The 21,406-nt window shown below is 40.9% G+C and overlaps 1 protein-coding gene across 1 annotated transcript in view; it reads left to right on the plus strand.

Annotated features, from left to right (window-relative positions):
* Positions 1-7,850: 7,850 nt before the first annotated feature.
* Positions 7,851-21,406, plus strand: part of TXNRD1 (thioredoxin reductase 1) — a 34,752-nt gene continuing 21,196 nt past the window's right edge. Inside the window, exons 1-3 of the mRNA XM_021536678.1 lie at positions 7,851-7,981; positions 18,656-18,765; positions 20,944-21,069. Of these exons, the coding sequence (XP_021392353.1) occupies positions 7,903-7,981; positions 18,656-18,765; positions 20,944-21,069 (315 nt within the window). The 5' untranslated portion in view covers positions 7,851-7,902. The remainder of the gene's footprint in view (positions 7,982-18,655; positions 18,766-20,943; positions 21,070-21,406) is intronic.

Consider the following 21,406-nt stretch of genomic DNA (forward strand, 5'->3'; position numbering starts at 1 on the left):
CCAGAACAGATATATTCAGCTTTTTCCAGAATGTGCCTTACTTCTGCTGTGGACTCTGTCATCTGGAAAAATAAGTGCTTGAAATAAGAAATTCTGATTTTTGTAGAAATAGCACTGGATGTAGGGTGGGTGAGTTGTTAATCTAACTATCTCCAGAGTTCTCAAAACTGTGAAGTTCTTAGTGTAATAGACTGGAAATAGATTTATCATCAAACAGTGAACTCCATGGGGCATCAGGAACTGGTATTCATTCTTTATAGTAATTTTTTCTAAAAATTTTCATTATCTTATTTATTTTTGTAGGTCAGAGCATTCTTATTTGTATTCGACAATCCTAAATAAAAGATACTTGAAGCTACAGAGCTAAGCAATGCTATCTGAAAAAGATGAAATGTGGAAATCCCGAAGAAATTATCTACAGGTAATTAACCAAATCAGAGTGGGATGAGACCAAGTGGAATTAAACAAAGTTCAAGGCATTTTTATTTTTCTAAGGATCAGTAGCTCACTGCTGTGTTGAAAAAATCTTCAGCTAATTAGGCATGCCTTCCTTTTAGATAGTATTCCCCCTTTAACAGTAAAATTTCTGCTACACTTGGAAGTAGCTGTGTGCTCAGGTGGCCTTTGTGCTATGTCATCCCACAGTTCTGAAGGGGAGACATGTAAAGCATCTGCACTGCCACTGCACCTGAGAGGCAGATCTAGAAGAGTAGCTAGCTTTGTTGCTCGTGCTGTGAGGGCCAAAGGATTTGTTTATTCACAGTAGACTGGTATCCCCCCACAAAGAGGGGACTGGGAAGGTGCAATTCTGAAATTACTACATCCCATTTAGGAAATATGGTCCAAAGAGCAAAGTGCAAGCTTGGATATAATTCCCAGGCCTATTGTATGCTTCTTGTATGACTTTGGGCAAATTACTGTAAATCCAAGCCATCAGATTTCAATTGAGACATGCATAAATGCCTGTGAAAGTCAATTTTAATCATATTGTGCCTAAATTCCCCATCTGCTAAATCAGTAGCAGTGTCATTTCCTATCTTGAGCTGAACTGTGAATGGCTCAGATACTGGGAAAGCAGGAGAGATAGGAGTACCAGAGGTAAGGAATGACAAGTGAAACTATTTTTTGAAGGCTTCTTGAGACCAAGCTGCTGTATGCCAATCCCTAAGGAGAGCTGGACTCGTTTTTGAGCCTTTTCCTCACTACTGCTCAACTGCCTTTCTTTCACAGGAGGCACAGAAATGTAGCATGTTGAGACATATTCCACTAAGTAAATTTTATTAAAATTTACTAACATTTCAAAATTTATTGGGGGAGCTGAGACAGATATGCAGTACCTAATATCTAAATCTTCTTCCTTTAGAGAAAAGAAAAAACAACTTACTGTTTTCACTGGAATGGGTAGTCAAGCAAATAGATGAAAAGATACAGGTTGAAGTTTAGGTTTGCTAGTTAATCTCAACTCAGTGGGGTTAAATGTGGCTGGCAGCAATCCCTTTGAAAGGTAGCTGGAAGAGAACTGACTTGTAATCAGGTAGTTTATATGTTAAGACATGTCTAAAACATCTAGTATAGATATTTTACATGAGCAATAGGAACTTCAAAGTACACATGCAAGACAGAAGCACTTGAAGGACTAGAAGAGATCTTGGCAGAAGCTTCTAACTTGCCCACGAGTCATACAGCAACAGGTGGAGGTGAAACTGTAATAATATCTCCTCTGCTTTGTTTTCAAAAAAGGAACAACACCGTTTTCCAATGCAATCTGAGAAGAGTTTGCTTTTCAACTGTGCCATTACAACCTCCTGGATAAAACCATTAGCATTGGTTTTGTCTCTTCTCAAAACACAGAAGAGGAAAAAATCAATGCTCATTTTAAATAGCAAAGGTTGAAGTAATTTAGCTTTTTCAAACCTTATGACAAGTAATATAAAGTATAAAATGGAAAAGCTAAGTAGCTCTGGTAAAACTTCAATTTAATTTTTCATAACTAAATTTTTTACACATTTGCAAAGGTCATTCACATGGATTTGTTTGATATCACTAGCATTCAGCTGCATTCTGTGGTTATGTTTTGGATTTTCTCCCTATTACCAGCTACATGTGGGATTGAAGGTACAAGAATAGTGAAAGATATCTTATTTAATTCCAGTCTGCAAGAGGACAAGCAGCTGCTTAATGGATATGCAGTGAAATCCTACATCTCCCAGGGGTGGGGAAGCTGGGTTCCATTAGAGCTCTGTTTTGGGTACTGCAGAGGGAGTACAGAAGGCACAGATGAAGATAGGAAGTGAGGAAATGTAGACTTTTGCCCAGTCCAGTTCTGATGACAAAGTTACAGTTATGAAAACCCTGAAACTGTCAGTATTGACAGTGGATTTACAGAGCAGGAGCTCTGGTGGGCTACAGAAATAAGTTTTTCTCTGGATCATGAAAATTTACTTACATAAAGCCGATGTTTTCTAATTGTGTCCATGTGGTTGAATTGTGCAACTCTTAACAGGTTCGATCACCTGGTGTTCTTGGCGTGTGCCAAGGTTTAACCCCAGTCAGCAAGTTCCACACAGTTGTTCACTCAGTCCCTCTCTCCTCAGCTGGGAGGGGAATATGAACAAAAAAGTAAACCTCATGGATTGAGAGCAGAACAATTTATTGATTAAAATAAAATGCTATGGTCCTACTAGTAGTAGTAGTAAAGAAAAGGAGAGAGAGGAGTAAAACTCCAGAGGAACAAGTGATGCACAACAGAGTTGCACACCACCCACTGACCAGTCCCAGCCTGACCCCAAGCAGTCATCAGCAGCTTCTGGACCCATAGTTTATATACTAAACATGACATTCTGTGGTATGGATTATCCCTTTGGCAAGCTCAGGGCAGTTGTCCCAGCTATGTGCTTCCCCCAGCTTCTTGTACTCCTGCTAACTGGCAGAGCTTGGGAAGACAAAAAGTCCTTGATTTAGAGTAAACACAACTTAGTAACAACTAAAACATCAATACATTATCAACATTATTCTCATACTAAATCTAAAACAAACACTGTGCCAGATAGTAGGGAAAAAAACAAACTCATTCTCAGCCAAACTCAGCATGAATGGAGAAATTCAAGACTTTCCTACAAGTATCAGAGATTTCCAGAGGCTATGGCATTTGTCATTATTTGTAGTTTAGTTTCCTTCTTGTGGATATGGGACCCTAAACTGCACTGCTTCAAAGGCTTGTGTACATTACCATTCTGTCAGCAGCATGATGAAAATAAAACTGTTCTCTTACACTCAGTGACACAGGGAGCATCTTAGCCATGCCCCTGAACTGTCACTAACATACTGACTGACACCATTGCATTTGCAGTGTTGGCAGAGACATAGATTACTTCTGTCAATTTAAGCATGAAAGCTGAAATTCTTTTCTCTTGAACTTGTCCAGACTAAGGACTATAGATAGGGGCACTCTTTAGAAATGCCTTTCTTCAGAAGAATGGGTCAACACCTGGACATACCTGTGTTTCTCTGTTGGCTGCAGAAGAAGCTTAGATCCAGAGTTTACACAAGAGGCAAAACTTTGAGGTGAGATCTTGAGGTAAGAAAATGAATCTAAGCTTGCAAAAATGACCTGTGGTATTTCAATTACATTAATATTAGTTACTGATGATGGAGACAGAAATGTAACAAGAACACACTGAGATCATGCAGCAATAGCTGGATTTTATTGTTGGCTGCCTTTTATAGGGGCTTCAAATTTCCATTGGCCAATGATATGGATGCATTCCATTTGTGGTTCAGATTCCAGTTCAAACTGGAATCTGACCTGTCAGAACTGCACCTGGGGGCTTGTTTAGTTCCACTCTCTGATGAACCAGGTTGGTTGAGTTGGTGTCCCCTATGCCAAATTATCTGGGCAGCTATAGACCAGCAATAGCTGTCACAGTTGCCCCTTGCTGTTTTAAAAAAATGCAAAGTGTTCTTTGTCATCCTTCTGCAGACGCCTTGCAGAGAGGATGACAAGACAGCATGATTGATGCCTTAGGTTTTAGTTTCTATATTTTTCAGATTCTGTGATGCTTTAGTGTGTAGTTCTGAGCTTCATATTAAGGGATGGTAAGCTCTCTTCAGAGAGTAGCTAGACAAAACAATTCCTTTTCTAGGTGGGGACCAAGGACAACCGATCCAAGTTTCACGCCCAAGAGCATAAACAATGGTGGACTGAAGAGAGAAAAACAAGAAGGATGGGACTTCATGGGCTAAAGCTATAACTGGACAATTAACTCCAATATGCTAATGAACCAGAACTTATAAAAATGAGAGACCTCATGACCGGTTGTCCATTTTGTGACCATTTTGGGTTCATCTTGGGTGTAGCCCTGGCCGGGCTCTTGTGCTGCCCAAGGTGTATCCATTGAGTCCTTCTAATGAGCACCTACTTTATTCTTTAACCCATCTAGCCTCTGTTCTAGGTCAGCCTTCACAAGGCATCATGATGACACCGGTGATTTCACCCAACTCGACACACCTAGCCTCTCCCAACCAGTGATACATCCTATAAATGGTTGAAGTTGTCACATTAATTCCCAGGAACTGTCAGGCAGAATTACCAACAATAGAAGTTCTCAAAATGGTATGCCGCAGGCTTATTACTTGGAAGTTACAAACCTACAACTTAACTCTACAAACAGGAAACATTTCAACTTTAGAACCATGGGAAAACCAGCAAACAGGAGAAACCGTCTGTCTCAGTTCAGGTTTGTGTTCCATATCCTTAAATAGATAAAATCTTCAACTCTTCATATCTTTAAATATATAAAATCCTTCTAATAGTGCCAAGTGATTTAGGGTATTGACAGTACCAGGCATTTCCCTTTCTTTCTGTTTAAAAATAATATATTTTAAAGTGCCATGAGGGGAATACCAGTGTGTAACACACCCCACAGCTGTAAGAGTAATTTTGTGTTTAGTGAGGTATACAACTGCTTTTGAAGTTACCACTTTCCAAACAGATTTAAAATTATCAAAGGAAATGTCCCGTGTCTTAGTTAGGTTTTACAGGTCACATATTGGTATATGATTAAAAATGACATATCCTTGTGTTTGTAATGTCCTTAAAATATTTGATTCTCAAGCTTTTTGAGTAAAGTTGTAAGTAAACCATACTGAGTCATAGACTGTAAGAGATGACACATTGCAGGTTTTCTGGAGGTTAGAGGAACTGGTATTAATTTAACATAAACTTGGTGATTTGTAGAGGTGGTGAACACACCATTGCTCTACAGTGAGACTCCTTGATTATAAGTGACACTGGGTAATTCTGATTTTTATGTGCACTGGTTTTATGAAACATCTCAAGAGTAGAACTTAATTTTTTCCATTACTTCAGTGGATCTTCACTGCAGCAATGTAAGACCTTTTTCTTAATGAAAGGAAATGTGATTAAAAGATAATTGCAAAAGAATAACCAAAATTAAAAACTGTGAACGAATAACAGAGCTGCAAGGTGGTTTTTAAAATTTAATTTTTCTCAAATTGGCTGAATTGCCAGCTGGTAGTCCTCATGTAATGAAAATATTGAGATGGGTTTGGTAGAATAAGCTTCCCTAAGCTTGTTCAGCAAATTAGTTTAATAACTGTATTTCTGAAGCCATAATAATCCATGAATGCCTGCAACAATTATTATCTTCATTATCATAATAATTTTTGCTGTTACAGATAGCTATATTGAAGACATAACTTCTAAAATCACAGTGGTCATTCTCATAAGTTCAGAGATTTGTTTCCACTTAACAGTCTTAAGTTTAGGCATTTTTTTCTGTGTTTGAAACCCCAGCTGGCACTGGATAGATCATTGCAGAGTAAAAGAGTAATGCAGGAATACAAATAGGCACTGCTGAAGTCCTCTGAGCAAAAACCTGGGGATGGGGAGGCAATGCTTCTTAAACATCAAGACTCAAAGTTATTATCCTATTCTCTTGCTTCCCTTTCTTTTGATCCTTTGTGGCCGCTCATTATTCCTTTTGTGGCAGAGTACTGAAGCAGACATGACACATTGTACACTGGGGAACACTTAGGACTTATGCAGGGCAACATAACAACACAGTGGTCACTAAGACTAAGAGTTCCTGGATCTACAACATTCATTTCACTGTCGTTTGTTGGTGCCACAGCATCCTTCACGCTCACTCAGCCACAGAACTCAGCAGTCAATCAGTTCAATTGAAAAGAAGACCCACCAACAAAACCATCAATGGTTGGGTTTGCATAATTTTAAAACCTTTCAGGCAAATGCAAGTGTTTGCAGTAAGCAAGAATACTGACCAGATAAATTGTCTTGTTTAATGTAATGTTACACGTCTCTTTCCACATGAAGTGTTTTGTTGGGTTTGTGTGGCTGAATTTTGGCAGTGGGAGGTTACAAGGATGGCCTCTGTGAGAAAATGCCAGGAGCTTTCCCTCTAAGAAGGGGAAAAAAATTATTGTACAGATGTAATTGCAGACAGAGGAAAGAGGAGTAAGAATATGGAGACTGTAAGGTCAGTAGAGAAGGAGGGGGAGGAGGTGCTGCCGGGGCAGGAGCTGAGATTCCCTGCAGGCTGTGATGCAGCCCATGGTGAAACAGGCTGTCCCCCTGCAACACATGGAGGTCCATGGGGATGCAAAGATCCACCTGCAGGCCATGACAGAGACTCACACTGGAGCAGGTGCCCCAGACAGGGCTGTGAACACTTGGAAAACCTCTGCTGGATCAGGCTCCAGGCAGGACCTGCAAATCTGTGGGGAGAGGGCTCCATACTGGAACAGGATTCTGGTAGCAGTTGTGGGTAGCAGTTGTGGTCCTGTGAGGGACCCAGGCTGCAGCGGGCTGTGCCTGAAGGACTGCACCCTGTGGAAGAGTGACTCGCATTGCAGCAGTTCATGGAGAACTGTCTCCCATGGGAGGGACCCCATGCTGGTACAGGATACTCTTCTCCCTGGGATGAACCGATCATAACCTCCATTCTCTGTCTACTTGTGCTGCTGGGGGAGAGGAGGTGGAACTGGGAAAGAGGGAGGACTGGGGAAAGGTTTTTTAAGATTCATTTTACTTTTCATTATCCTGCTGGGTTTTTTTTAGTAATACATTCAGTTAACATTCCCAATTAAAGTCTGTTTTGCTTATGATGGCATTTGGTGAATGATCTCTCCCAGACTCTATCTCAACCCATGAACCCTCTTACATTTTTTCTCCCCTGTCTGCTTGCGGAAGGGAGGGACAGAAGGGCTTTGGTGGGTGTCTGGTATCCAGCCAGGGTCAAATCACTAGGAGAATGAAGAAAGTTCATATTGACCAGCGATAACAGTGGACATTTGTATACAGGCTTGGTGGTAGTTTAGAGGGTTACAGCTTTCATCTTGCTTTGGCTTCTCAGCTGATTTCAGCAGTCCTTGGCAGCTGCTCCTCTTGCTACATATTTGAGTGTAAGCCACCAGGATGGGGCCACAGCCTCGGCAGCCCTGTAAGGTAGTGGTGGCAAAGCCCAGACGGGAGCAGTGTGAGCAGCCTCACGCAGGTAACCTTACAGTCGCAGTGTCCCTTCTAGCTATGTATTTCTCAGCACGAACCATTGCTTGTGAGGGCAAAACCTCTCCCAGAACACCTCCTGAACGCCCTTGTCTCGCCAGCACCCCAGAGCCCGCCGGAGGGAGGGCTCGCTCGGGAGCGCCAGCCCGGGCCGAGCCCGCCCGCGTCCGTCGCCATCGCGACCGCGCCGCGCTGGGCGGGGGTGAGCGAGGGGCCGCGGCCGCCGGGGGGCGCCCCGCGGACGGGGCGGCGATCCGCGCCCGTCCCCTCCCGTCCTACCCCGGCCCGTCCCGTCCTTCCCCATCCCATCCTACCCCGTCCCGTTTCGTCCCGTCCCATCCTGTCCGGCCCGCGCCATGGGCAGCACGCTGCGGAAGAGCCAGGCGGTGCGGCAGGCGCCCGGCGGCGCGCCCCCGGAGCGGCGGCGCCCGGCAGGTAGGCAGCCGGCGGCTGCCCGCGGACAGCGCCCGCCGGCGGCGCTTCGCACCTGGCGGGCTCCGAGGGGCGGGCGGGCGGGCGGAGGGACCGGCTCCGGATTTCCCGTGAAACAGCCGGCAAGGCGGAGTTGGGGCTCCGGCTCTGGTTTTCCCGTGAAACAGCCGGCAAGGCGGAGTTGGGGCTCTCTCCCGTGCTGGCGGCCGGGCGCCTCGCGGGGTACCGCGCTGCAGAACCTTGCCTTCGGCGCGGTGCCGCGGGTGTCCCGCGGGTGCTGGGTCTGCTCCCAAACACGGGCTCTGCCGCCCGGCTGTCCTCTGAGTGACTTTATCGGGCAGGCTGTGCGCATCGTCCCGCTCACGGCAGGTCAGAGCGATGCTGGGTGTGGTACCCCGTCCTCGGGGACTGCCACGGTGTGGTCTGAAGGATGGCTGTGCAGAGAAGGGAACGAGATTTGGAGTTAGGAACACCATTCGGAGTTTGCTTGGAGTTGAATGGCCCTCTGGTCCATGGACAGGATTTCTGACTGCCAGGATTGAGGCATCTTCCCACGACAGAGCAGGGAGATTTGTGTTTCAGCTGACTGCTCTGTGCCTTGTCAGAGTCAGAGCTTCGGGCTGAGATGCTCCATGGGCGCAGCATTAACCGTGCTCTCACCTGGTCTATAAAACCCGATGAAAGAAGCTAAATAATGGGCTCGAAGTAATGAAGGCCTGAAAATTAATCTATGCTTACATCTGGCACTGAGCAGCAGCTCTGCCTGAATGAAAAGGCACTCTTAGGATGTAGTACTTCATTGAACATTTACTACTATAGGAGTGTTTTCAGCTCTACCGCATCCCTGGGAGAGGGGACTGTTTTTAAATGTGTTCTTACACTTGCAATAATTTGAGGACATTGACACAAAACCACTTTGGGAGCTTTAAGGTGTTACATGATATTTTAAGTCTTATTATGAAAGGTGGAAATTGTCAAAACCTTGGCAAACAAAAAATAAAGATGCCTGTGCAGTAAGAATTTGCATAAGGCACAGCAGGAGCTGGCAAATACAAAAATAATGGTTGTAACAGTTAAAACTCTTGAAATAGGCTTATTGTTATGGCTCCATATTGCTTAGATCTTTCAATTATACCAACATTAAATCCTCCAGTCTGAGCATTGGAAGCACTAGATGTTCCTTGATCCTAAGAAGAAGGAATGGGGAAGGAAAAAAAAAAAAAAAACAAACAAAAAAACCTCTCAAACCACTGTCTAGAGAGTCCAGTTGTCCTTGTACTTTCAGGACAGTGCTGTGACCTGACAGCAGTTCCCTTACCTAATGCTGCCACCACTTTGTTATGATTTAGAAGTACCTAATTTAGTTTTAAAGCAGACACTGGAATCTGTGCAGGTGTGGTAGCTGGAGTCTGGGGCAGAGTGAGCTGCTCTGGACTTATACCCAAACCTGGTTTCTCTGGCCAACAATCTATCTGCTGGCATAAACTGAGAAATGAAACTTGCATCTCAATGAGCATTTTCAGCATTGTGAAGCTGACTCATTTAGGCTATATGTTGTTTGGGCTTTGGTTTATATGCTCTGCTGTATGTTTGGCTTTTCAATTTAAGATGTTACTACTCCCTGTTGCCTATTCTACAACTTTTGGTAGCACCTTAAAGTAATTCTCCAGGAAAGTTGGTTTAAATTGTGAGACAAGGTTTATGTTTCAGGATCAAGGTAGATTTGCTTCTGGGATAGTTGCTTATGAGTAAATTACTATTGAAACCTAATGTCCATTTCCTAAAGGAACACATGAAAGTTTTAGCATCCATAAAGGACAAGAGATGAGAGGAGTTTTGGGTGCTGTTGAAGAACTTACATAGAAGACTAAAGCAAAAGAATTTACAGAAATTGGAACAGAGATACATAATTTACATTTACATAATTTACATGAAACCTGAAATATAATCAAAATATGCTAATTACTCATTATTTACCTGACTCTGAAACATGAAAAATCTAAAATTAACCCCTTTATACATCTGGTCATACCAAGCAGGATTGTTGTTTTAATATCTATATACGTCCCTTGGACAAAGTATATTTAAACTTATGTGTGTAGTAGGAGAAAGAAACTGGGCTGTTGATAGCTGTAAGAATTTCTTATTTGTTCTCTGGATTTTTTTTCTCACCTTTCCATCTTTTATCAATGGTAATATTAGATTCAGTTATTAATTCATTGTAAGATCTAAAAATGTTTAAAAAACTGAACTGTAGAAAGTTGGCAATGAGCACAACTGGCAAAAAAAATGTTGCTTATCACAGGAAAATTGTAAAAATGTTAAGACAGGGTGCTTATATACAGTTTGCATAACAAAGCTCTTAAATACATTCCCTTGTCTTTACTTTGTGCTTTCAAAAATGTTATTCTCAATCTTCAAATAGCATTCAGTACACTTCAACAATTGCATTTTGCACATGAAGTATTTATGACATTTTGTGAGTGTAAAGGTATGAAAACTAGAAGCAACTGAGAAGGCAGTGATTTTCCTGATTTTTTTTTTTGTTGTTGTTGTTAAATTATCTCCACACTTACTTAAATTTCTGGATTATAAACAGGTATTTTACTGTAGAAAGGATTAAGGAAAAAATTCAAAGCTGTACAATAAGGGACTGAATTTACACATCTCAGAATTAAGGCAGCCTGGATTGCAGCTTTTGTTTTATAAAACATATTGTTTGTTTCTATGGGACTCTAACTTGTTATAATGTCAAGTGCTGCTTTTTTTAATTCCAGACTGTCATAGTTGAATATTATGAGGGGCTGTTTAAGTTTGGTTTGACTTTGTTGTAGTTGAAGCTGCTCAGTGCTGGGCACTCAGGACACACTCATTAGTGGGCCTGGAAAGTAGACTGGGAATGAAATCTGGGCTGGATTCTACAAAGTCAGTTTAAAAAGTAGTTTTAGCATAACTGTTCCTCATTTTTAGTGTTAATGTGAGAGCCTCTGAATGCAGCATAACTGTGAGATGGAGTAACAGGGGATCCACTTTGGTGGTCCTTGTTCTGTGCTGTAGTACAAACACCAGTGGTAATTAGGTTGTGTTGACATTTACATGTGGTGAGCGTCACAGTAATGAGGCCCCAAATATTTTTACTTTTGCAGTATTTCCTGGAAATGTGTTGACCATATAATTTACATGTGAGTTGCTCAGGTGACAATAATGGATGTGTCATAGCACTCTTTGTGCAAAAATGTAGAGTGAACTCAAATTCTGGATGTAGCTTAATGGATGCCCATGTATTTCCTCAACCCTTGTTAATAACTGTGCGATCCCCTTGATTTCTGCTGTGAACAGAAATGGTGCTTGGCCTTCAACAGTGTATAGTATTCATCTCCCTTTTCCAGTCCTTTTTTATGGTTTCTATATTTTCAAAACTTTGGAGATAGAACTCCGTTGCTTATTCCTGTCTGAAGGTTGTTCCTCCATGAAGCCCATCTTAGTCACCCTTTGGAAGGGTGCCTTGTCTCTGTTTTGATTGTGCTTGTAGGAAACAAACCAAATAACAGATAAAATTGTGGACTGGGGCTTACTTAGTATACTGAATTGCTAAATTAGTCTCCTTTTTCTTTACCACTGCTGTCTCCTGAGGATATGATATCTATAATGTATCCCTTGGTTTTGATATCTGGTTTTTTATACCTGCCTATTGTTATGCAACTGCCTTCTAGTTTATAGCTCAACTCATGTATTTCCTGGTTGGTTTTTTCTTTGCTTTGCTTGCTCATTTTTTTCCTCATTCGTACTTTTAAATAACTTCCTTTTCTGAATATGGTGTCACATTGTAGGTCTTCCTTGCAGAACCATCCCCTAACTTGCCTGGTTATATCTGATGCCCTGTCTTTTTCCTTATCTTCAGTTTGGTTTTACCCTCTGGTTTTCTTCGAAAAATTTCACACCTTTTGCTTTCCAGAGTTTATTGCCTTTCCTATGTGTACTCTTTATTCCTTGTAGTATTGAGTATGTAAAGGGATTCATTTATGGTAGACTCTATAGAATTGTGTGATCCCAAATAATTTTTGGCTATTACAACCCTATCTGGCCCAGCACTGTCTTTTGCATAAAAGAGATACAAATGCAAAGAGGAAGTAAGTAGAGCATGCAAATACTTTTATTTCCATAGAAATCAGTAGTGGCTTAGTCTAGTGTAGCCCTAGTTTTTCTTAAGAATCTGCTAATGAACTGGTTTTACCAAGTGAACAGAGATATCATCTCATTTTCTCTTCTGTTCTAGCAAAGTTGCCTGTTTTGCTTGTTTAGTCAGATGCTCAAGGAAGAAAGAGCTGTTTGACACGGTCACCTCTTTTGTGTCCTGTCATTGCATCCCCAGCATGGTGGTAAGGAAACTCCTAACTTCCTTATCTCCTCTGCTGTTTGCACAGCCTGACACAAAGCAAGCACTTCTCGCTAGCCCTGGCTCACAGGTGTAAGGTATTTGTTGTTTTCCAGCCACCCTTCACAACCGTTCCCAGCCAGACCTTTGTCAGGGCCGGCCGTGTGCACAGGGTTGGTTTGTCCATCGCTTTGGTGGCAGGAGAGTTCAGAGGGCAGTGAGCGACCTGCTAGGCTGTGCTGCTTCCCTCTCTTTGCAGAAATGCTGTGTCATTGCTTGCTGGGCTGCTAAAAGCAGAATTAAATGCTTCCACTCAAGTCCTTTTCTCTTTAAAAGACAAAAATCTTTGATTACTCTGGATTAAAATATCTGGGTTTTTTTCCTTACCTCTTAAAAAAGTCCCAGTTGGGCAGGGCGGGGACATGGAAAATCACAGGTTTCTGAGCCAAGGTACTTTCCCTGGTGTTGTACCTTAAACTTAATGCCCTTTCTGGAAGATTACTTGCAAAGAGCTTATTTTCCTTTAACTGTGTTCAATTTTAATACTGGATTGTTTGACAAAAAAGCCTGATTGTGTCTGAGTTGGTTTTTTCCACCATTTTTTATGTTCTCTATGACTCAAATGTAAGCCTGATTACAAAGAAATATGTGAATGAATAAATGGCTTTAGTTGTGGTAGAAACTATAAAGGCATGGCCAGTGGCAGTAGGGACTAATGAATGGCACCAGGAGATCCTGTTCCATCCCTGCTGTTTTACTTCTCTGGCCTGAGGTGCCACACTTATTCAAGTGAGGCTGGTGATGCTTCCTCCTTGTGTCAGTTGTTTATTTAGTGACCAGGAATTAAAAAAAAGGTAGCATGAGAATATGAATCACAGTTTGTGGGAACCACAAATTTGTGTTGGCCACAGGAATTTCAAGAAGAAAAGTCAGGAAGCTCAGCTCTTTCAGGTCATCCCAAATAAAGGATGAGTCAGTATGGATGGCACTGTGAGCATGATACACTTTACAGGTAGTTATATCAGAACCCAGCTTCCTTTGTTTTGATTTAGATTAGACAAAGCATTAACTTATATGGGTAAATCCCAAAGCAACTGTGACTTTTGAAGGAAATAGACAAAAAATCTATGTTAAAATTACTGGTATTGGAAGATGATACTTTCCATAAAGATTGCATATAAATTGTTATCTGAGATATTGTAGCTTTTACCACAGTTCCAGAGGCAGACAAGTTTTATATTAAGATTTTCATAACCTACTTAGTTTAGTTCACAATGAAATAAAATTGAAGATTAAAGTGGTCCAAGATACATAACTAATGTTAGATTTGTTGCCTTTTACTGAGGAGAGAGAAGCTGAAAGTTACTTTAGTTAAATTTGTACAGCTTATTCTGTTAAAGCCAGAGTTTGTATTGTAGATGTTCTGGAAATACTTGAAGTCATCATGTGATGTTATGCTTGCAGAAAACATCCCTATTAGTGCTAATTAGAGCAACCTGGCTAATTCCTGTATGGTTTACTGTAAACAATTACATAAGGAATAAGGAATGGCTGAAGACTTTCAAGGGTAAGTACCCACTACCTGATACTGCTGAGAAACTTCTGTGGGTGAGAGCACTACTAGGAAAGTCTGTGAGAAAGCCCAGGTCTTGTTGGAGTGGGATTTTAAGTTCCATAATTATTATGGCAGAAACTTGTCTTGTATTACTTCATAACAAACCAAGGAGTATAATGATGTCCCTGTTGAAATCACTAAAGTAATATACTTTTTCATAAAGCAGTTGGACTCTGTGGTAGCTGCATGAATACTTAGAAAAGGAAAAAAAAAAAAAATAAGCCTGGAAGTAGAAATTATTTCTTTTGCTAGGAACTAGAAGCTGAGACCTGTTTCAGAACCCCTTTTTTCAGACTAACTGTATGAGGCAGATTATAAATTTGAGTGGATGATTGTTAGAGAAGGGGATGTTTGAGTGCTGAGTGTTTTGCCCTAGGTTTCTCTTGGATGGAAAGGTGGTGGATTGTAGCCCTCCAAACACAGTCCTGACCTTGAGTGGAAAGCTGATTGGAGGATGTTGTTGAGTCAGTCCCCAAATGTTCATTGGAAAATTAACCTGAAAGGCTGAATTTTGTCACTTAATGCTATTTTTGAGTGGGAACTTTTCTGCTGGGTATAGAGAGCTTTGATTCAGGCTCTCAGATGTCACTTGAAAGTTTGTATTTCATTTGATCTGGCGTTCATCATTCCTCTGTCAGTGTTTCTTCTTTGGTTGGTCCTGGTTTTGTAATTCCTGTCCTGCTATGCAGAGGTTAGATTAACAGTTGTCAGTAGATTTTTACTGTTCTTTGAGAATACTGTGCTCTGGGACTTTCTGCAGTTTTCTGCCTTTTTTATATATTAACTATATTTGTTTGGCTGAGAATGATGAGGGCTTTTTTCTCTTCTGGGTTAGAGAACTCAACATTTAGATTGGAAAGTTCCCAGAAGAAAGTTTGTATCTAAATGTTTTCCTACTTGTGAATGTACTTTAAATGCTTTTTGTATGCAAACAGTTGTGGTAAAAACAACAAATGTATATTTTCGTGAAGGAAATAGGTGTTTTGGATTATTACTATGTACCACTGTCAGGACTCTGCTAACAGAAATCTGACAGAGTAGAGCCCTTGCTTCAACTAGTTGTGAAGTTCATTTATTCCACATTATGCCTTGATGTTAATCCCATTCAAGCAGTCCCTTTTTTAAATGGAAGGAGTTTTAAGCTCTAAGATATGAAAAGGGCATGAACAAAAATAGAATTAAAATTTAAGGGTTTTGCAGCAACACACTGGATAAATATAAGCAATAACATAGTTCAGAGAATTTCTGATTTCTTCGGAAAATGTACTTGACTCTTTTGTTTGTCAAGTCTTAAAGACTGGTTTTTGGATTTGAACTTGGGTTCTGTATTTGGGAGCCCAGCTGACAGCTCAGCCCCAGTCACTCCTTCCTGGTGGGATGGGGAGAAAATTGGAAGAGTGAAGGTGAGAAAATTCATAACTGGGACAAAGACAATTTAGTAGGTAAAGCAAACAGCACCGTGCCAACAAGGTCACAGGGTTCCATTTCCTCTCAGTTTTGTCAGTTCAGCTGATTTCAAGGCAACCTCTCAGTGTGTATTTGTGATATGATCCAGGCTGCAGGTGTATCTTTTAAGGACTCAGGGTTTTTCCCTTGTAATCTGAATGATATAATGGCTCTGTTGTCGTCACTACCAAATGTTTGAGTTTGCACAATAGGGGAGGTAGTGACCTGTGAGGATAGTGCAGAAATGAGCAAATCTAGAAGAAAGAAAACCTGAAAATTTCTCAACATACAAAGATCACTTTGACATAAGGTAAATATTCATTGTCATATGAAATAGCCTGTACTTCCCAAATGCCTGAAGACAGGGCTGTAAAGCAATTTATGTGTTTGTTCAGAAACATTACAAATTTAGAGATGTCTTCTGAACTCCTGGAGTAGACACAACTATTTTCTTAAATTATAGTTCGTGAAAATGTGAAGTTTGTTCTTGTTGGTAGTGTTCTTTTCTATGATACAGAAACTCTGTGTAAATCAGTGGAAACTTTTGCCTTGAACCACCACTTCTAGACCTTCAGAGTGAGTAGTTGAAAGGCAAGTGCATTCTATGGGTGCCCATGTCCTGTCTCTGCAGCTGGTGGGATCCCTGGATCACTTTTGCAGGGTAAGGCAATTCTTATCCTGGAGCAGTTCTGCTTACAAAGCTTGTCCAGGCTGTTAGGTTGGGCTGGTCTTGTTCCCACCTGATCAAAGCCTTCTGAAACCAATCATGCCTTTTTTTCATTCTAGCCAGAAGTTACACAACAGTCAAAAGTTCAGAAGCCTCAGTGATAGGGAGGACTTTGGTTTGTGGGGAAGCTGCCTCCCAGTAAGGAAGGATATAGGCTGAAAAGGCCATAGTTGTTTCACTGTAATTTTTTTATCTCCCCAGGTGGGTTTTTTTCTGGTTTAACAAGTTCTTAGCAAAACTGGCAGTTTTGCCACTACCAGTGAGAGGTGTTGCTGCCTCTTCTTACTCTCTACTGGTCTGGTAATGCCTTTGTCCTGGCACCAGCTGTGGTGATCACAGGATTGTTCCCTGAGCTGGCTGAGCTTGTTAGACTGGTGAGAAACCATCCACAACTTTTCTTTTCCTGGGTTAGTTTTCTCCTAGGTTAATGAGTTGATTTAGCTCATGCATGAGTCTGAAGACTGCCAAAACTGGTGCCAAGTATGCAGACACCAAAAAGGGAAAAGCCAGTGTGGGGGAAGCAAATAAACTTGTCCCCCTTTTTTTAGTATTGGTTGGTTAGACTGACTCGCCCCATATCAAGGAGCACTTGGCAGGACATAAGGAAGGCCACCTAACCAGCCACCACCTCCTAGGCTGGGACTAGCAAAACCAAAAGTTGGTGGTAGTGCAGGGCAAGAGCCTTACTAGGCTTCCCTGCTACAGACTTGCTGAACAACTCTCATATGTACCAGGCAGAGAATCATCCTCAGCACCACATCTCGGGGGGGTTATCCAGAGCAGATCTTTGGTTCAGGTTCTCTTTAGCAGTCTCACTCTGAAAAAAGGTGTCTGCTGACTTGTTTTTGGAAAGTATCAATTATTCACCAGGACTGTGGGTTATCACAATTGCTGTTAACGGATGGAATTTTATGGAGAGCAAGCTGGTGACACACAGAGCACTTTCTGCTTTGTCATGCTGCCTGTGGCAGGTTGCCCAAACCAACAAGGGAGAGGGCCCCAGAAGCAGAGCCAGCCAACATACAAACTCATTCAAGTCTTTGCCAGGGGCTATGGTTGCCTTTGGGTTTTGGGGCTATTGCTAAAACTTGGTACCTCTGGCACAGATCTACCTGAAAATAATTAGAGATATTTATACAAGTGCCTGTGTTGGCTAATGACTAGATTTTATTTCATTGAAACTACAGTTTTAGGTGAACATTCCTGAGATTGTTCAAACTTGCAGAAATAAAATACTCCTGCAGTTGCTTCAGGTACACACAGGACTGTACTTTTAATATAATATAGTGAAGCAAAAAAATATCCCTTGTGAAGGCTGTTCAAAACCTGTCTTCTTTTCTTTTTTCACATGTGTGTGTTCCCCATCTAGAACAGGAAAATAGTCTCCATCGCTAATAGTGAGTTAAGAGTTCTGATTTTTAAACCTCTTTACCAACATCACCAAAGTACTCTTCCAGTATCTTTGTGAGATAAAGGAATTTTAGCAACAAGTATCAGGGAACAAGTCAGAAATGACAAGATTACAGACCAGTTTTCAATGACTGCCTTTTTTCATTTGCGTGTATATGAATATTTTTCGGGTCTGTGGGCTCAGTGCCCAAGGAATGTCTACATAGCATTCAGTATGGCTATTTCTCTAAGTATGGACACATGTCAGTGTCTGCTAATTAATGCTGGTTGTACAGTGCAAAGCAGGTGTGTGATTAAGTACAAACAACTGTGTACTGACCCATTTATTGGAAATTCAGAGTTATGTGGAGGAAGGCAGAGCTAATAATGCATTCCAATCAACTATTAGAGTTTCCACGTTTGTCTTTTTCAATGCCACATCAAATAAAGTTTCACTGTGTGCAAATGTTTTTTTTTTTTCTTTTCACTAATCTGCTTAAACTTTTATAATGGTAATATATAACCAATATAAAAGTTTAAGCATTTTAGTGAAAAGAAAATGTTCTTTCATTTATACATATACATATATATATATGTATATATATAATATATATATGAAAGAACAGTTATGAGTGGGAAAACTGATATTTTCCAGCCTTTTGAATACATTTATCAATACATTGAACTGAGTTTCCAGGCAACTAATTGCAGGAGAAAACGAAAAACTTTTAATTAAGTTTAAAAAGTACGAACTTTATGTGTCACTTTCTGGGCAAGAAAGATAAAAATCATCATGCTCTTTTAAGACTGAAGTTTCAGGCTTAGCCACAGGAAATATGATTTCCTTTCTTTGATCCAAGCATATTGTTAGATTGGCCAAAGGCATTGAAATCTCAGCCAACTCTCGTATGAGATTTTATTCAGCAGGAAAATATCGCAAGTCATCCTAACATTGCAAATGAGTCATGAGTGGCCTTAGGAAACTCTCCCCTGGGACAGACATGCCACAGATGAGGAAGCGATGAAGCTGCCAGGCCACTCCCCCAGATGATTTCTCTCAAGGAGCACAGCCCTCATAAAGGACGTCTCTGCAGACACTACGTTATTTTACCCTTGATTTCACAGGGGGAGCCCCGAAGCTGCGAGAAGGACAGCGCGAAGCAGCAGCAGAAACTTCCCAGCCCATTGCTTCTGTACGGGAGAAGCAAATAGGAGGTCATGAGAGAGCTTTAAAGGTATGGGGAGATACATTTCAAAGTCTGTAATTTAGTTTTGATATTGAAAAATAACCAGGATGTAGACTTTATTGTAAAATGTGTAGTTCATGGGTGAAGAGGAGATCTGTTCTCAGGATGGGATCATGGTCATGAAGAAGTTTCCCCAGTAAATGGGATGTGGAGTTTGTCAAGAGCCTGGCTGCTTTGGAGCAGGGTTTAGGAGGAAGAGAGGGAGCTTATAATCTACTTTGTCTAATCTAAACTTTTAATATGTTTTCATAAAGAGTTATTATGAAGAATTAATGAGAAATTAACCAAACATTAGGAAATAAAAAATGAAGTTTTTAAATCCATGTGAAAACATAGAGCATTTTTCTTAAAAGGAGAAAAAAAAGAGGTAGTATGATATAAGGAGTGATCTAAGCAAATGAGTAGTTGGTGTGGTTTCCTTCTGTGCCTCATAAAGATACCATTCTCAGTAGCTGGGTCTGATGACTGTGGGGGAGTTGGTCTCCCTTTATGTTTCACACCATCCTGTTTCCACTAAGCTAGCAAGAAGGTGTGCTTTGGAAAAGAATGGCACTGTTTTTCTCATTTTACATCTCTAAGTACAAATGAAGTGAAGCTGTATATCAATACATGCCTCTCTGCTCTTATTGTGGTAGGAAGTTTGATCCTGGCTGATGGCTGTGTTAGAAAAATAGAAGAAAGGGAACCAATTGCAAAGTAGGTTCAGTGGTAGGGGTGTGTGCTGGGGTGGTGGAACAGGAGGAGAGGACAAAAGAGAATGAGGTATTTTTGGATGTCTTCACAGTGGCCTCAGGTGTTTTCTAGGTTTCGTTTCTACTATTAACATGCTGCCTGGGGTAATGAAATACTACTACAATCTAATTTTGTCCAGGCAGATGCACAGCCTGAATTTCTGATGACATTGCTGTGTAATTTGTCTGAGCAATAGGGGATTTTTGTCAGTGGGATGGCTGCACTGACAGCAGTCAGTAGGGTAGACATAGTTCTAGAGAGGGACTAATCAAACCTCAGAGGAAGGTGACGGGGAGGGAATAACCTCAGAGGAAAGGAACAGTAGAATGGGTTGAGTACAAAGGGCTGTTTAATGCAAAACAAAATTAAGATGAAAAGACAAGGGAAACTTCTTTGGTCTTTTCTCTTTGCTTTGATTTGCCATAACTATTCCAGTAGTACTGAATCAAGTCCTACCACGTTAGGCAGACAGAAACACCTATTTGTAAAGTGGCAAAGTATGTGTTTCTTAATTTTTGGGTTTGTTCTTAAAAGTTTTCATTACTTTAGTTGATGCTCACTGATTTACATCAGCTAAAGAATCTGACTTTTACTCACCCCAGATCTTGTCCTGCAATTTGAGAGGCATTGAGAATTTTACCACAATTCCAAAGGCTTGAAGGTCTGAAGCCATCATAAATTGGAGTTTCAGAAATGAAGTATAAAGGCTCATTTTAGAAAGTGTATATGAAGACAGTGCCATGTTCTTTGTGGCATAAGCTGCCAAAATGCATTTTTAGGACTAATGGGTAGTTTTTCTGTAGTAGTAGCTGTGATTAAAAAAATTAAATCCTTTGTGAAACCATAGTGGTCATACTTGATCCATTTAATGCCAAAATTATGCTAAACCAAAGCAATGATAAACACTGGCATATTACAAAAACACAGCTTTCAGACATGGTTTTCTTCATTCAGTTCTGTACATTCTGTTAGTAAGGCTGGTAATTATTGGGGATTAGTACAGCGTCGCATGGGGTTGTTGTATTTTCCTACACGCATATGCAGGAGGAGAGGGAAAACACTAATTAGAAAAGTCCAGGGCAGATGAAAAGAATAAAATAAATTAATGGAATGCTTGTGTCAGCAGTTACGTATCTCCTCCTGGAATACAGTATGAGGAGGCTCTAGGGTTGCATTGTTGTGTGAAACTACACTCTGCAAGGAAGCCCAGTGCTCCAACAAACAAGAAAATTTATAGTTCAGTATCTGACAGGTATGGAGCTATTCACAGATGGATTAGGAAGATGAAATTAAAAGCTAATTAAAAACAGAGCTCAGAAAATTCAGATGCAATTATGTTCCCTTATCACAATTTTTGCTACTGAAAATACTAATTTATGAACACTATGGGTAATGTTTCAATATTCCCTAATACTTTTTGTTTTCTCTGTTCAGGCACATAAGGAAGCAGACAATCCTCAGAAAACAATGGAAGTGAACGGGCTTACGCCGGTACCGGATTCCTATGACTATGATCTCATTGTCATTGGTGGAGGCTCAGGAGGTCTGGCAGCTGCCAAGGTATGAGGGGGAAAATACACGCTTATACTTTCCTTGTAAGTAGGTGGGTGACATCCCCAGTGTCTTGGATTTGGTATCTTTAACACTGTAGGGGTATAAAACTTTTGTCTGATCTCTGAAATTTCTTTCACTATTTCACTTTTTCACCATTTTGGTTAGTGCCAATTATACAATATTATTTTCTTTATGTTCTGAAGAAGGAAAACATGATATACTCCTTAATATTCCCTAATACCCCTTGCTAGAATGAAACATTTATGGGAGATGATGCTGCTGGAAAAGAGCAGGTTTCCAGCAAAACTACTACTAGTGTTTATTAGTAGTTGAATTTAAACTC

The sequence above is a fragment of the Lonchura striata genome, chromosome 5 (genome assembly GCF_046129695.1).
Source record: "Lonchura striata isolate bLonStr1 chromosome 5, bLonStr1.mat, whole genome shotgun sequence".
Taxonomy (NCBI): domain Eukaryota; kingdom Metazoa; phylum Chordata; class Aves; order Passeriformes; family Estrildidae; genus Lonchura; species Lonchura striata.